At 43.7% G+C, this 16855-nt stretch overlaps 1 protein-coding gene across 3 annotated transcripts; it reads right to left on the reverse strand.

Moving 5' to 3' along the window:
• Window positions 1-2472: 2472 nt before the first annotated feature.
• Window positions 2473-16788, reverse strand: ccdc171 (coiled-coil domain containing 171). Of its 3 annotated transcripts, none has more exons than XM_085390460.1 (24): window positions 16730-16788; window positions 15880-16030; window positions 14969-15239; window positions 14400-14550; window positions 13866-14035; window positions 13522-13668; window positions 13350-13442; window positions 12326-12486; window positions 12053-12191; window positions 11734-11937; window positions 11566-11655; window positions 10939-11142; window positions 10503-10670; window positions 8882-9049; window positions 7278-7785; window positions 5788-5904; window positions 5522-5697; window positions 5307-5441; window positions 5061-5240; window positions 4090-4235; window positions 3958-4012; window positions 3717-3848; window positions 3421-3573; window positions 2473-3300 (listed from the first exon to the last, which is right to left on the reverse strand). In XM_085390460.1, exons 2-24 carry the CDS (start codon window positions 16011-16013, stop codon window positions 3052-3054), a joined length of 3951 nt encoding a protein of 1316 aa, XP_085246586.1. In that variant the 5' UTR covers window positions 16014-16030; window positions 16730-16788; the 3' UTR covers window positions 2473-3051. The 3 variants fall into 3 exon arrangements, with proteins under 3 accessions (XP_085246586.1, XP_085246579.1, XP_085246569.1); XM_085390453.1 differs by having other exon boundaries at window positions 5522-5670; window positions 16495-16784; XM_085390443.1 differs by having other exon boundaries at window positions 16495-16784.
• Between the last annotated feature and the right edge of the window lie 67 nt (window positions 16789-16855).

Below are 16855 nucleotides of genomic sequence, written 5' to 3' on the forward strand. Positions count from 1 at the left end.
TTTCCACGACCAAAGAACAAACACAATCAGAACGAACTTGTAATATTTGAACCTCAAAACTGCAAACCAGTTACTTACTCAACAAATATCCAGATCACCATGAACAATATACCCAAGCACTTGGACTCATAGTCCATCAAACACCATTGAAACACTACTAACCATTATAGGCCTGGGGTTCTCAGATAATTCTTTAATATACCATCAAGGTGCACCTTTTGATTTGCCTTTGACTCTCTGGACTACCATTGAGCCAAAACAATTTTCCCCTTTCAGATCTTCACACCTGCAAATGTCTCAAACTGACTGTAAAGATAAAGTTTGTCAGTTTGTTTAGTTTTTGATTAATCTGACTCCATTGCACTGTTCAAATCACGATTAAAAACCCACTTATTCAATCTTGCCTTTCCCTCTAGTTAATATTTCTTTTATGATTTTATATCATGCACTTCTATGCTCATTTAAATTCTTGTTTGCTCTGTACCTGTTGCTTTCCTATGTATTAGTGACAGTTATCTGTTTGCATATTTAGTACTTGCTTTGGTCCTATTTCTATTATCCTCCTCCTATACTCTATTTTACTTGTTAAGCACCTTGGCATACCCTTGGTTTTTAAGTGTGCTTTATAAATAAAGTTTATTATTATTATTATTGAAGTTCCTGATCTCATACACAGTAAATTCTGCTATATTTCATGCATTTAAACATGAAAGTAGTCCTTAACAAATTTGCCTGAACTCTGTAGAGGTTTAAGAATTACAAATAAAAAGCGCAGAAAGATTTTGCTTCATTGAAAACCTCCTGGATATTATTCCATGGAGGTTAGTGTTCTGTTATTGACATATGGCCACTCCGTCACATCCTTCCTTTGTAGACTGTGACATTTTAAAGCAAAGGCTTTAACTACGAGAAGAGCCAATATTGTGGATGGATACTATCAGGTTTTCGTCCCCAGTGGAAATACTTTTACTTCACAGATTCTAACAGTCACAGGAGACATTGTGTTTGTATGTAATTTTCTGGGAAACGCTGAGATAAGCAGCCTCGAGTGCAGCTGCTGGTCACTGTGGCACGAGTCGAAGCGGTTAAAGCTGGCGATCCTGTTGTGTCGCTGCATGCCGGAGCTTATCTTTGTTTCTGGATTACATTTTTTATCCTCTGAGGGAATTCACAGCTCCTCAGATTTGTCATTTGAATCTGGTTTTCTATGAGAGAAGCTGCTGCTTCATCAGGAATTAAACTTAATCTGTCGTTTGAGAGCGGGACAAACTCTGACCGCTGCCTCCTGTTCAATGAACCTGTCACTTTTCTATTGGTGGAAAACACTAACCCAGCTGTCCTCTCTGTGATGCTAAGCTAAGCTACCCACTCCTTTCAAAGCAAATGACAGAGGAGTCAACAGCTGAAGGAGGGAGACAGCTTTTACCCGATTCCAGTGACTGTCAAGGAAAAAGCTTTCTGTGCACACCAGCAGTTTCTTTGATAGAGACTTTAAAGCTTGCATGCTAAATAAAACTAAAACTGTGTAATCTGTGACAAATAAATACTCTAAAAAAAGTAAGCTGGGAAGGACTGGCCACCAGGACTCATAACTGAAAAGGTGAGAGCAGGTGAGCAGGTCATGTTACGCCCACTGAAAACGGTCTTTGTATTGATAAGAGCTGAAGTTTCATTAGGACTGAGTGGCACTTATGTGTATTTTTTCTTTTCTCTTTGAGTTCATTTTGTTTCTCTTTGAGTGCAAAGAAGAACTCAAGACAACAGTAAAAAGCAGAGAATATAAGTTGGATATAAGTATGAAAGGAAGAGTGTAAGACAGGAGGGGGAGCTCAAAGGGACTCCTCAGAGACAGAGAAAAAAAAAACGACGAACCCCTCCAGAGGAAAGAGAGTCGCGTTCAGCTGAATCAGCGCGGCTCTCTGTGTGTCAGCAGCTTAAGTCACTTTGTAAAGACGTCACACACTCAGAGCCCGAGGACATTTCTTTGGCCGTCTCATGGTAATGCCAAATAAAAAAAAGAAGCACACACCGCCTGAGGCTTCACACACACACAGAGTTATTGTGCTGATGCAGTAGTTATGAAATGTTTGTCTTGATTGCTTTTCCTGCTGAAAACTTTTGTTTTCACAACTTCAGTTTTGATCTTTAATGTTTTTTATTTTTGCAATATTTTGTTTGGAGGAATTTGTTTCTCTCTGAGGTCATGTATGTTTAAACTTAGTGGTCATTCAGTGTTCCTGAGATTATTATTTTTTGCTTAGTTTATTTATTTAATTGTATAATTTTAATTTTCCTTTAAGTCATTTGTTTTCTACTTTTTCCTCTTAAGGACTCATTTTGTGTCTGTGATGATGTCCTGTGTCCTTAGAGATTATTTGGGGTTATTTTTTTGTTTGTGATCATTTTGCTCCTTTAAAAATTATTTGCTGTGTTCAGTTCAGATTAGTAAAATGAAAATGCTGCCGTCACTCCTTAGTGTTTTATTTTTTATTTTTAATTCCTAACAGTGAAAATCTGACAATAAATAAGTAAAAACAAATACAATAAACAAAAAAACATACATTTATATTTCTTTAGTTTTTCTGCTTTAGCTGGACATGTATCTGCTCGTGAGTTCTGTGTGCAAACAAACAAAATTTCAGCTCACACGAGAGCGAAAAAGTAACACGAACAGAAAATCTGCAGTGAGGTAACTGAGTAAAACCGACTGAACACACTAAAGAAGAATTTTCACGCTTTCTCTGTGATGTTTTCTTTCACATGAATCCTTTGAGAACGCACTCGGCCACAGCACACGAGCAGTAGCGTCTGAGTGACAGCAGCTCTGGTGGCAGCGGCAGCTGCTGATCCGTCACCGAGTCGCCGTCGTAACGCTCGACCATCTGGCCTTCAGGCGTCTGTCACCAGACAGCTGTGGAGAGAGCATGTTTGCCCGCTACTGCAGATGAATAAAGTTTTGGTTATTTGAAGGAGAAGTTTCTAAAATCAGAATGCCTCCACAACTTCAAAAAAGTGTTTCTTCTTCTGTGGTTTGTATCATTATATATGTGATCATTTCCGCCCTCCGCTCTTCACGTGGCCTCTGGTTTTTTTTGTGGCTTTCTTCAACTTCGTTTGACCCACGGTGACTTTGCAAGAAGCCGATGTAGGGGAGGAACTTGCTTTTGATGGAGGGGTGGGGTTTACCTTAGAGGGGGAGTGGTTTACAGTGATCATCGGGTTCTTTGACAAATCACAGAGGGGAACAGCTTGAGGTATTTCCAAGTCAGCGACAGGAAAGGTTTCTGTGAAATCAGACACCTGAAGAGAAACAAAGGTAATATTTATTGTAAACAGGAATTGTTGCATGTATAAAAATAATTCATTACACTAAAGATAGAGGCTTATAGAGACCAGTATTTAAAGGAGAGGGAGTCTTACAGGAACAAAGGCCAAGTTGTCACGGAGACAGGCATCCTGCAGCTCGCTACGCAGTGCTGTCACATGACTGCGGTGGGCAGAGACTTCCTGCTCAAGCCAATCAATCCTGGAGCTGCAGGTGTGGCAGAGCTGAGAGACGGCGGAGAGAAAACTCTGCACAGGAAGAGAAACATGAAGGGATGAACTGAGAGCGGCGAAGGGTGGAGGCTAAAGAGGAGAGAAAGGTGTAGAAGGAAGGAAGAAGAAAGGAGGGAAAACATAAGAAAAGAAAGACACTTCCTTCCTCGCTCTGCTACCTGGCACGCTGTCGCCTCAGGAGCTCCCATGATGCTCTCTGCTCCACTCAACTCTAGGTTCTCGTGAGGTAACAGCAAGGGGCGGGGCTTGGCCTTCAGAGAGTGTTGTGATTGGACGAGACTGTCCCTGAACTGAAGAGCACACTGCATTGTTTCAACAACTGTGAGGCCCAGAGTGAGTTTTCAGCAGTCAAAGTGAGGTCACCTCACTGTGTGTGTGTGTTTGTGCGCATGTGTTCACCTGCTTGCAACTCGCCTCTGCAGCCTTCATGAAGCTGACCACACCGTCCCGACGTCTGAGAAACAACAACGTCAACAACCAACAATCTCACAGTAAACAAACTTCTGGGCGGAGGGAAAGAAGGCCCGCTACCTGCTGGCATCGCTCAGCTCTTCCTCAGCTCGCTGCAGCCTCTCCTCCACCTGCTTCTTCCCCTTCTGAATCCCTGATAGGTGCTTACCCAGAATCCTCAGTGAGCGCTCTTTCCGATTCACCTCCTGCCGAGCCTCTGACAGCACCTGGTGAGAGAGAGAGAGAGACCTAGAGTTACCTGAAAGTAACCATCACTGCACCAGGGCTAAGGTGTCCACTGTGCAGGCTTGCAGGCATCTTTTCCACATTAACTGTGAAGGTAAATTATTGACAACATCACCATTAAACAGCTCACAGTAAACAACTCTAGGTTCTCGTAAGGTAACAGCAAGGAGTGGGGCTTGCTCCTCCTGTTGGTTATTAATGTAGAATATTAATGCTAGATTTTTGATTTGTACCTTTTTGTATATTTAAAATCCGTGCAGTTTGACATTAAACATGATAGCATCAGAGAGAGCGTCTCACTTTCTAAGTTCCAGTTCACCCAGTTCTTACATTGGTTTTGAAATGTGTTTAAAGCTTTATCTACCCACCTATTTGTGGAAACAGATGATGAATTGTTTTCCACCAAACTCCACTAACTAAACTTTAACTTTTCTCTGACAGGATGACGGGGCTGCGGTCAGACTTTTCTAGTTTGTGTCTGAACCAAAGGATCAAAACACCAAAGTCACGTAACAGGGCAAACTTGCCCGATCAATCGAGGCAGCAGGAGGCAGTTCTGTGTTCTGTGAGGTAAAATTACTGTTTTTATGAATGGAGTCTGGTGGACAGCAATTTGGGTGACTTCCTGCTTACTGTAGAAAGGGCTGTTTGACAGAAGGCAAAGTGGTGAACATGTTCTCAATAGAGCGTCCATCAAACCCAGGTCGAGTCAGATTCTGTGTGGGCGTGGCCTAATCCCACCTGCTGCAAGTAACACACTTGTTGATGTTCAAAAAGAGCAGAGTGAATATTTGTGTGTGGCGTACCTGTGTGGTCTGTCTCAGTGTGCGCTGTGTTTCAGCTTGCCCGGCAGCATTTTCGTCGACTCGCCGCTGCAGCGTGTGCAGCTGGTTGGACTGTTCCTGGATCAGCATCTGAGCCTCCTGCTCTCTGCTCAGAGCCTGACGGAGCTCCACGCACACACTCTGGAAACGCTCGTCTGGTACCTGAACACACACACACGTACGTCATGAAGGTGTTTAGCATGCAGGTGTGTGTGTGTTTTGCCTCACCATTCTGCTCGTCTCCTTCCGGAGTCCTTTCCTCAGATTGGCCACCTCCAGCCGCAGGCTCCGCCTCTCCACCTCTGCCGAATGCAGCCGCTGGCTGAAGACCAGGAAATGCTGCTGGAGGACCGACACCAAACTCTGCTGGCGCACAGAGGTCAAAGGTCAGCAGAGGGAGACAGTTTCTCAGATAAAATTGAGTTTCTTTTGTGTTTAGCGACCTTTGTGTCAGACTGCAAAGACGTCAGGCTACTCAGACCGAGCCTCATTCGGCTGCTCAGTGTCTCCTCCTTCACGCCACAGGATGATAGGCTGGACTCTGATTGGTCGAGGAGGAGATCAAGGAGGCGGGACAAGCTTGCGCAAGCCACTGAGAGCAAGAGTGGAGGGGACGAATCTCGAGAAACAAAAGAAACAAGATGTTTTTGAGGAGGTCTGTGTGTGTGTGTGTTTGTTTGTGTGTGTGTGTGTGTGTGTTTGTGGTTACCAGAGTCTCCCAGAGCCTCCTGCAGGTCAGACATGGAGGTCAGGATGGTGGATGAGAGACGTTTAGATCCAAACAAACGAGCACAAAGACCTTCACGACCGTCAGTCAGCTTTTTGTCTAAATAAAAAAAAAAGAAAAGTTTCTCAGTTTCCTTTTGTTTTTTAAACACACTCCACCAAACATTTATCATGAATGAAACACTTATTAATGTCTGCCAATGAACTAACTGTGCCAAAACTCTAAGGTTTTATAAATCAGGACATGAAAATCCTTCAATCTTAAAATTTGGGAAATCCCAAACCAACTACAAAACACAACATATCACACTGTGTCATTATTTACTTTTTAAAAATGGCGTCTAAATCCAGGAGTGACGTGTGAAAAACTAAGTCCACCCTTACTGCGCCCACAGGAATTCAGAGGCTAAGCAGCAGCCACGTGCTGATAATCAAAAGCACTCAATTAAACTCACGATCATGTGTGAGCGCCTCTATGACAGCAGGAGAAAGCCATTGTTAAACAATCTGAACTCCACCTCTACAGTCAGAACAGATTAATCCCACATGGAAAACATTGGAGGCTGCTGCCAAACTTCCTGCTGCTGCTGCAGTGGACCTCCCCGCAAATTCACTTGAAGGTCGGAGTGTAATTTGAGGCTCTACGGTCCTCAGTTAGCACGCTAAATGCTCGCGTTCTCGACGGTACAATTAGAAAACAACAGAACAAGTGTGGCTTGTTGGGTATTTCAAGACCCTGCCTCTTCTCTCTTAAATAAGGTAGCATGGTTTAATTGCATCTGAAGAAACCGCAAGACTTCTGGAACGATGTGACCGATGGGCACATGAGAGCAAAGCAGAGATGTTTGTCCATAATGCCCAACACCATGTTTGGAGAAAACTAAACACCTCATACCAACTGTCTGTTTGTTATTTAAGATTCAAATGTGAGGAGATGCATCCGACGGCTAAAGCTTGGCTGAAACCAGGTCATACGACAGGACGACGATCCCACCAAACTAACCAAGTCCACACTTCAACTTGATTGAAATGCTGTGGAAGGACTTTAAGAGATCTGTGCACAAACCTCAATCATCTGAAGCAATGCTGTGAAGCAGAGTGGGACAAATTTCCTCCACAGAGATGTGAGAGATCGATAGTCATACAGGAAGTGATGACTTCAACTTCTTGCTGCTAAAGATCGTTCCACAAGCGACTGAATCGTGGGCTGAACTGTTTTTCACAGGACCGCAGCTCCACAGCATGTATGTGAATCTGGTAGCTTGTCATTACACTGACACTCAGATACACAGTATTTACGCTGCTCTCTCAGCTGCTGCACAACATCAGTGACACACAGCAGTGCAGCACAGTCTGTGTGTGCCTCAGCACCATCTCTAACATCAGTGTGTTACCTTCTGAAGACGGTGTTTCCTTGAGCTGCTACAAACACACTGAAAGTGTTTCCTTTCTTGTTTGTGGAGGTGTGTGTACCTGCTGTGTCTCGACCCTTCTGTGTCGCCGTATCCGCCCCTCCACAGACGCAGACAGCTGGAGCTCCGCCTCCTCTCTCCAGACGAAGCAACACTGTCGTGTTCCTGGCCAGCGAACACCACCTCCTCACTGCCAGCACAGCGCACACAGTCCTCCTCCACCTCTTCGTTGCCCTCCTCGTCCTCTCTCTCTTCTTCTCTTCCTCCTTCTCTTGGTCTTTCTCTCCTTCCAGAGCATCAACCAGCCTCCTCACCTCCTCCTCCAGCTGCTCCCGCTCTGCCAGCTGCCAGCACAGGAATTTCTTCTGCTCAGAAAGCCCACACAGACGGTGGTGAGCGTGCCTCAGCGCTCCACCCAGCAGGGCGCAGGCTAAGAAGAAGGACGAGGACTCCTTGCGACTTCGAGAGAGGAGGCCTCTGAGCTGGGAGAGGTCAGAGGTCAGCGAAGAACAGCGTTGCTCCAGAGAGGAGGTGCGATCACGGAGAGAGTCGCACTGAGAGCGGCAGAGCTGGAACAAAACGTGGAGGCGTTAGCATCCAAAATCAGAAACACGCTGGTTCAGCAAAGAGAAGGAAGTGGGCGGAGCTGATGTGTATGCCGCCTCCAACGTAAAAACACACAAACAAACAAAATCTGCCATTTTCAGATCTTAGGTAACTGTGCACGTCTGGTATTAACACGGAGTGTGAGTATTTATTACACGGCGTGCTGCGGGGAAAAGCCTGTTTGAGTCTAAGGTTTATTTTTTAGCACCTGGCGGCTCTTTTTTGCTTCTCATCCGTAAACTCTCTGCATTCTCTTTTACGTGATTCGGTTTATTTTGAAGCAGACGATGGAGCCACACAATGGTTTTACCGTCGTTGTTGCTAACGACAACGCATAAAAACAGGCGCTTGTCCGTCTGTAGTGTGGTTATATTACATATAAGAGAAAGAGAGAACTTTAAGAAATTAATATAGCCACTACAGTGACCATCAAAACGATAAAAAAATATTGCCGTAAACAGTTTATTTTGCGACACCACGAAACAAACGATAGCGTAAAATGAAACGATAGATGTTTTTATATCGTCATCCGATATATATCGTTATATTGAACAGCCCTAATGCTGGGTGTCACGGTATTTTTAATGGTGACAGTTGTTTACACGGTTAAACAAAGCTACTTATTTTCTTTTACATTAAACATGAAATGTTTATTGTCTTTTCTTCTCTGCTTTCGCATTTATTGCGTTTTCATGAGAAAAAACGTGTAAAGTGTGACGCTGCTCAGTGACACAAAGGTTGTAATAACTTCGTAACAAATCCCTATTAAGCTTTGCCTTTTTCTGCTCTTCACTCTTCGGTGAACTTTTTCTGTTGTTGTAAATGTTGCTGCAGAGAATTTTATGCTTTCGGAGACAACAAAGTTGGAAGTGAACAGATGATTTTTGTATCTGTCGTCTCGTCTCTTCGGAGAATCTGACCAAAGGGACTGATAACTGAAATCTTTCTGCTTCCATCCTGCTGATTCAGCTCACAGTGCCTCTGTCGCTGCAGGGCGACGTGACTGACGTACACGAGGCGCCGAAACACCCCAGAGATGAGTGTGTGTGTATGTGTTACCTGCAGCTCGCTCTGCAGCCCCCTCACAGTGTGCGTGTGCTGTCTGCTCCACTCCTCCTCCCTCCTCCTCACGCTCTCCTCCAGACGGGACAACACACACTCCTGATTCCGCTGCAGCTCGCGCACACACACACTCTTCTTGTCGCACACGCTCTGCAAGTGGGCGATCTGCAGCGAGAGAGCAAAGAAAAACAGGGTGGGGGAGGGGCAGAAGAGCACTTCAACATTTTAGCCACATGGGAAATATAATGTTCACAGTCTGTCAGCAAACTGTTGCAGATGTGTCACAGCTGGCAGGTACAGGAAGTGAAACCTTGTAGCTCAGTGTCACCTCACCGGTTTGTGAAAATACTCTGGGGGTCTCAGGCCTCTGAATGACGCCACAGTCCTGGACAAGACCCCAATTTATTCATATAGTCAGGAAGCTAATGTTAGCCGGCTCGCTCCTATATCGCTTATCAACATGTTTGCTAGCATTAAACAAGATAAAGCCACTTTTATCAGATGAAGCCCATTTAAACAAACAGAAATTTGACTGGCATTCGAGTAAAGTTCTTTCACCATCAAAATATCAATTGATTCAAATTCAACACTCAGACTGTCTATATTTTGACTAACATGTTATCAAGTAGGCAAACACATCTAAATGCAAGTTATCTACAGCTGTGACCACACAGGAACTGATTCCCTCTGACATGATAGCCAGAAACCATACACACTACGTCACTACTAGGCAGACCCTGGTCTATTACTAGATTTTAGATTTATTAACCTGGCGCAACTTCTCTTGTATTTACAGCACAGTAATTTTAATCTGTAAAACTGTAAAATGTAAATAAGGACAAAGAAAAAGGACGAACCTTAAACTACATCTTTGTGAAAAATAATTAAAACGCAATAATAAATAATTAAACATCGTTGAAATCTTGTAGAATTGTACTTTCTTTGTTTCATTTGACAGCCAGTTGCTGATTGTATGCAGTCACTGATGCAACTGTTAGGCTACTTCAAATTATAACTTGTCATCCTGCCATAGAAGGACAATGACATTCAGCATCTACAGGTGACTCTTGGTGACACAAAGTGGCTCTGAGATGTATTTTCTCAACATCAAGGAAAACCAGTGAAGCAGTGGGATTGACAGATACTGGTGAGTAACTCATGAAAGCAGAGTGAACACGTTTAAGGGCAACTAGAGTTTAAATAACCCTGTGCTGACCAGGTTTGGCACTTGCACCTAAACAATTTACCTTTTTTCTTAAGATCTGGCTGTGAAAGAAGTTAGTCAAGGCAAACAAAGTTCTCACTAACAACAAATTTTATTGGCTCTGTACCAAAGGAACAATCATCAGAGCTGCAGTGATTAGTCAATCATACTTTTATTCTTGGGGTCTGAAGAGTAGAGCTGAACAGAAAACACCTGAAACGAAACCTGGATTGTTTCTAATGACAAGCAGGGGGCGACTCATCTGGACTTCACTTAATCCTGGTTTCAGATTCTAGTTTCAAGTCTTATTAAATAAAACACATTTATTTTATAAATTGTGTTCATATGAAAGTAAAAAATGTTTTTGAGGTGAAGACAGGATGGGTATCAGTGGGTGAATTCAGCTTGGTTTACCTTGTTGTTGGCTTTCTTGAGGTCAGAGGTCAGCTGGTCCACCTGCTCGCTGATGACATCACACAGCTCCTTCCAGGTGAAGTTACCCAGAATGCTCTGAGATTGATCGAGGAGGACGCAGCCAGCCAGCAGGCGCTGGTAGAGGCAGTAGAGGAAGGACAGATGGGCCTGACACACAGACAGAGGCTCAGTATGAGGAGGCTGTAATGCATTTAAGCCTCAGCTGTAATGATATAATGACATCATGCTGCTGAGAGAGCAGGCTCAAACTGTGACTCTGCTGCCACACAACACACACAACACAAGTGTTTAACTGACAACGTTTCACTTTTTTCATTTAAATTGAGTCAACAGAAGATAAAAATAGTTTGAAAGTAACGGACAGATTAATGCAGCACCAGAATCATAACAAATGTTAAAAATCTCGATTCAGCACCGTCGACTCTTTCTTGTAGTGTTCAGTTATCTCCTGGACGTCTGCTGTCCTCTCCTCCCTCTCCTTCTCTAGTTCCCTCTTCCTCTCCTCCCTCTCTCTCTGCAGCTCGGCCTCCTGGCTTTGACTCTGTGTCGACCAATCAGAGCTCTCCTGGCGTAAGCGAGACACCTCCTCCTTCAGTTTCAGCGTCTCCTGCTGAGACTCCTGGAGAAGAAAAGAGAGAGAAAAACAGGTTGAGACATAAAAATGTCCTCACCTTCCAACAAACCAGAAAATGTCTTTGCAGATTACACAGAGATCCTGACCTTCCACCAACGTACTGAGAATCTTTAAATAAACGTCCTTTGAAAGTAACAGTCCCTGCTTCACAGAGACACACTTGTGTTAGTCCCATCTGTCCAAAAAAGCAAACTTGGTGTTTCCACTCTTATGTCTGCTTATATCACGTCATGTGATTTATATACATGCTGGATTCTGTCTATCAAGGAGCACTTTTATTTATTTTTACCATTATTTATTATGTAAAAAAGAAAACTCATCCAGTGCTCCTGACTTTTCCAGCACTGGCAGTCCACATTAGTCCTATCGTTGTCTGGGATTCCATTTAGGATAAAGACCTGTACTTACATCAATCTGACTCCTCTGATCTGAGGTCAGCTGCTGAAGAGTCTGGTTCTCCTCCTGCAGCTTCTCCGACACCAGCAGCAGATCCTGGAGCTGCCACAGAAGAAGAGCAGAGGAATAAAATCACAATTCACCAGAAGAAACGCAGAAATAAACGAGAGGAATCTGTACCTGTCTGTCAGCGTCTAACAGCCTCTGCTGGTATGAGCTGAGCGTGGTCCTCAGCAGCTGCAGGACTTCAGCAGGAAGACTCTGTTTCCCATCATCCTCTGCAGGTTGCGCTGATGGTTCGCTGGTGTGCTGCTGCAGAGCGCCTCTGATCTGTTTCACACAGGTCACAAACGCCTCCTCTGTGTCGCACTGCCTCTGAACGGCCTAAACACAGTTCACAGAAATGAGCAAGAAGAATTCAGATATGATCGTAGCGCGACATGCACACGACACACAAACATGAACACACCAAGTTAAAGCATGTGTGTGTACGTTTTACCTGCTCCAGCAGTGAGTGTGTGTTTGCATGCTGTCGTTCCTCCTCCTCAAGTTTTTCTGAGAGGTCGTAGGTCGTCTTCCTCTCCGTTTCCAAAGCAGCGCTCATGACAGACTTGCACTGCTCGTACTCTAACTGCAACCTGTGCACATGTTAGAAATCCCAATTACAGACAACTAAAGAAAATACATCCAGCCTTTAGTGATGTGATTGGTTGATTAGATCAGATGACAGTTTATATATTTTTTTTAGCCGCATTTTCTGCAGTGACCTCACCGCTCCAGAGCGCGCTCAGTGCTGCTGCTCCTCTCTCTCTCCCGGCTGTAAGCGTTCTCCACCTCTCTGAACTGAGCTCTCAGCAGCTCCAGGCTGCTGTGTGCCTCCTGCTGGCCGGACCGCTCCACTGCCACCGCCGCCTCCAGGTCCCGCACACGCAGCTGGTGGTTACATAAACAGGGAGAGATATTGATAAGACTTCATTGATACTTCAGTGATTCTTTATGAGTTCCTTTAGTGAATCGTTTTTATTTTAACCTCCTAGGACCTGGCGTCCACATATGTGGACATCACATTTGGGTTATTTAGACCAAAATACTCAATTTTGCTCTACAGGGGCCTGATATCCACCTACGAGGACATTATACTGCTACTGTTCTATCAAAATTTTAAACGAATGTCCTCATATGTGGCTCTCATTTTTCTTAGAAACAAAAATCAAGTAAAAAACAAATCTGGTAATTCTTTGTTTTTACATTCATCAGGTCCCAATCTGTCCAAATATCAAAGAGAAATTAAAAATGCTGTGGAAGAGTTCGGGTCTTAGAAGGTTAAGAACTTTGGCTAGCACAGATAGATCAGATATTGGTCTATAATTAGTTACAACTGCTGGGTCACCTCCTTTGTTGTGGGAGGCTCTGCCACAAAATGCGCTGCCAGCGTCAAAAAGTAAGGATCTATTAAATCAGTCCTGAAGATTTTCTATGATCTAACACTTTAAGAGCATTATGGACAGAAAAAGGGACAAAGTTAAATGGCTGACTGATGTACACCGTATTGCACTACAAAGGGCCTAACTTTGACTCAAAGTGCTTGCTTTGAAGCCGGGATGTTGTTTTAAACCAAAGCGTTCACCTTGTTTGCATTTTTAACAGCTTCACAGGTTCTGAACTAGAGCTGGTCCTTGATTCGAGTTGAGGATCACAAGGTGTTTAAAAAACTATTGATGTGTTTTCTCTGTTAGTGAAAACCTCTCTGCACTTTAATTGAATATGTTAAAGCTCCGACTCTGCGCGTTTGTTACCTGGACGATCTCAGAGTTGAACTTTGTCTCCAGGTGAGCACCTCGCTCTGCCTCGATGTTCGACTGAAGAGACTTCACCCTCTGCTCCAGCAGCTGGAGAGAGAAGACACACATCTGTTCTTTCTCCCGTTTCCCACCCAATGTTAAAAACAGGAACAGGGTCTGGCCTCACCTCCTTCTCCCTGCGGCTCCTCTCCTCTCTCTCCATCAGCTGCTTTAGCTCGTCGGCACGTCGTCTTTTCACCTCGGCCTCCTTCTCTCGCTCTGTCTGCAACTTGGCCAGCCTCGTCTCTGACTCCTCCAGAGCAACCTCCTGATCCTTGCAGACCAGAAGACACAAACCAAACCCCAAGAAACTTGTTTGAGGGTGAAGAAATACTGGATTCAATCTGTTTTTCAGCCTATTATTAGGCTGGTAAATGACATAATGTTTTAATCATGTTTAAGTTACATTTCTGAGTTTTTCTTTGTCACATGAAGACTAAAAACAGAGCTCTTTTCTGTTGTGACTCTAACCTTCAGCAGTTGGTGCAGTCTCTGGTTTTCAGAGCTGAAACTCTGAATCAGTCGATCTCGCTCCTCCACCTCACGCTGCGAAGCGTGCCGGTCTCCCTCGCTGGCCTGCCGCGTAATGTCCAGAGCTTTCTGCAGCTCCTCGACCGCCTGCTGGAGCTGCGCCGCTCGCTCTAACACACAAACACAAACATTGTCAGAGCTGTCGGTGCTCTAAGCCACGACGTTTATAGAGCAAGGGATTGATGCGGTCCTGCTGAGGACAGGATTTCTTGAGTACAGATGAAGAGTTCTTATATTTCTTTGACTTGTCGACATGAAAAACTCTACAAGGACAGAACTTTGTAGCACTTCATTTCACAGATCACGCTACAATCAAAAAGGAAGGACTATTAAAAGTCTGCTCTGTTAAAGTGACATCATGTGTTGCACTAAACTACACTGCCAGCTTTATTCTAATTGGCCGATTTCGGGAAGCCTGCTCCTGCGGGGGATCGCACGCAGCATGAAGCAGAAAGGTGCGTTGGATTCGTGTACCTGTGAGCGCCTGTTTGTCTCTGCTGAGCTCGGTGATTCGCTCGGCATCTCTGCGGCTCAGAGTCAGTTGGTACTGAAGCTCCACCCTCTGAGCCTCGCCGCGCTCCACCGAACACCGGAGCCGGGTCAGCTCTGCCTGCAGCCGACACACCTTAAACACCACAGTAACCACACACACACACTTACATTATTATTATTTATTTGTAGCTGATTATTTATCATTTGCTAATTATTAATTTCTGTCCAAAGTTTTGTCTTTCTATCTTGAACATTTTGGATTTTCGATGCATTATTTGCACTTTTTTGCCAAAACTCTGAACCTTCTTTCTCACTCCTTCATATCTTTTAATCATAATTATGATTTTCATCTTTGGTCACAATTTCAGGTGACTTTATTAAACGATTCACCTCTGTTTAGACTGTTTAGATGACATGAAGGGGGAAATTAGCTCTTGAGAGCCAAACCGTTTTTGTAGCAGGCTGTAAACATGTTTAAAGTTGGACATTTTGCTGCTGGAGCCTCAAGTGGACATTAGAGGAACTGCAGGTTATGATTGGCTGTAGCTCACCTCCTGGTTGTGGCTCGCCTTCAGCTGCAGTTTCTCTTTCTCCACATCGTTGACTCTCCACCTGAGCCTCCTGCAGTCCTCGCCCCCATCGTGCCCTTCTGACGCCACCCTCCTCCCTCCCCTCCCCCCATGTCCTCCGCTTCTGTCTTTCCCTCTTCCTCTCTCTTCCCACTCCTCTTCCTCCTCTCCTTTCCTCTCAGCCCTCCTTCTTCGTCGGTCTCCTACTGCCTGCTTCTGTTTCTGCTGCGGAGCGTCAAAGCTCAAATTTGACCTGAAGAAAGCAAGAAACTATTTTTTAATTTTTTTTATTAAATACCCACATAACAGCTTAACTTAATCTCAGAAATGTGATTTTTTTTATGTAATAATTTTTAAATTTAGCTGATGCTGTGAACACCTTCAAAGAGCAGATTGTTTTTAATCAGCCTTCTGTCCAGATTCTTCAGATTCTTCAAAAAAAAAAAAAAAAAAATCGACATTTTTGTTTAATTTCCACCTTATCTTCTGACTTTTTATCTCAAACTTCACAGAATCTAAAGCTTATTTCCCCACATTTTTATGACTCATTTATACCATTCATAAAAGACTAATTTCAACATTTATAATGTCGTGTTGTGTTGTACGTGGGACAGTTTTCCAATGTACTATTGTACTATGTATGACTGTGCAATGACAATAAAGAGTTATCTTAAGTAAAAATTATAACTTCTTATATAGTAGCCTTTTTAAGATCTTTTTAAAAAATATGTGGAAGTATGCTTTTAACCCCCCCCCCCTTCAAACTGTTCCCTTTTTGGCTGTTATTTTAGTTTAAATCTTAAAACTAAAGAAAAAACAGTCATTTAATTCTTCAATCATCCAAAGTTTACATTTTTAAGGCCAACTAGGTCTTAAAATTTGCCTGCACCCACCTTGCCTTGTCCTCCCCGGAGCTCCGGGCTCTGCTGCCCGCGGGTCTCTCTTCGATATCCCGCGGCTCTGCTCTCCTCTCCCCGCTCTCGCTTCGGTCAGGTTGTCTCCTCCTCTTTGCTGTTTCCGTCTGCATATCTGAGTTCAGTGAACCTGGAATTGCATTTAAATGTCTGTTACTGTCACGCCTGAAGCTGTCCGATTTCCTCTTTGTGACCCCGGAGACTCTTTTGGTTGCTTAGACGCTGCTGTTGCCCTGCCAGCAGACGCACACGAAATTACAGCGAGCTCTGTTTACAAATCGTCTAAGTTAATTATTGCCTACAAATAATAAAGCTTGCACAAGTTCTACAAAAACAGTTACGACTAGTGATGAATAAACGGACCAGGTGATCAATTCGGCATCAGTAACAGAGCCCCCCAAAAAACCGTATTTCCGCAAGATTTCTATTTTATAACTTAAATCTCTACGTATATCTTCAAGCGCTATAAATACTTGTCAGGTGTTTCCTGTTGGGATTTTTATCATTTTACATAAGTCTTTGTTGGCTTAAATGTGTACCGAATTATTTAAAATACTGTCTTCATCCTAACCAAATTGTTGAGTTTTCACTTACCTCTCTGACACTTGCTATCTATCGAGTCAGCGACGAACTCCATTGTTTTGTTAATGAAGCTTTGTTCTCGTACGATAAACAGTCCCGAAAAATACTCTTACTTAATAAATAACCTACATTGGAGGGTTTTTTTTAGCTTCAAACCCGTGTTTAATCATTATGCGACGCTCAGTGGCATCTTATCTAAGCACACATTTAGAAAGAAAACGTTTAAAACACTGTTATTAACACTTACTGTCGCACTAAAACCGAAGCCGTTTGAATCTGACGCCATCTTTAGCGTCAGTACGTCGCTTCCGGATCAGCGCTGGATTGGCTGGTTAAAGTTTTTTTATATACGTATTTATTTTTATTTGTTTTG

The sequence above is a fragment of the Rhamphochromis longiceps genome, linkage group LG3, assembly GCF_057381845.1.
Source record: "Rhamphochromis longiceps isolate RC_006_pf linkage group LG3, R_longiceps_female_GT1.1, whole genome shotgun sequence".
Lineage (NCBI taxonomy): Eukaryota > Metazoa > Chordata > Actinopteri > Cichliformes > Cichlidae > Rhamphochromis > Rhamphochromis longiceps.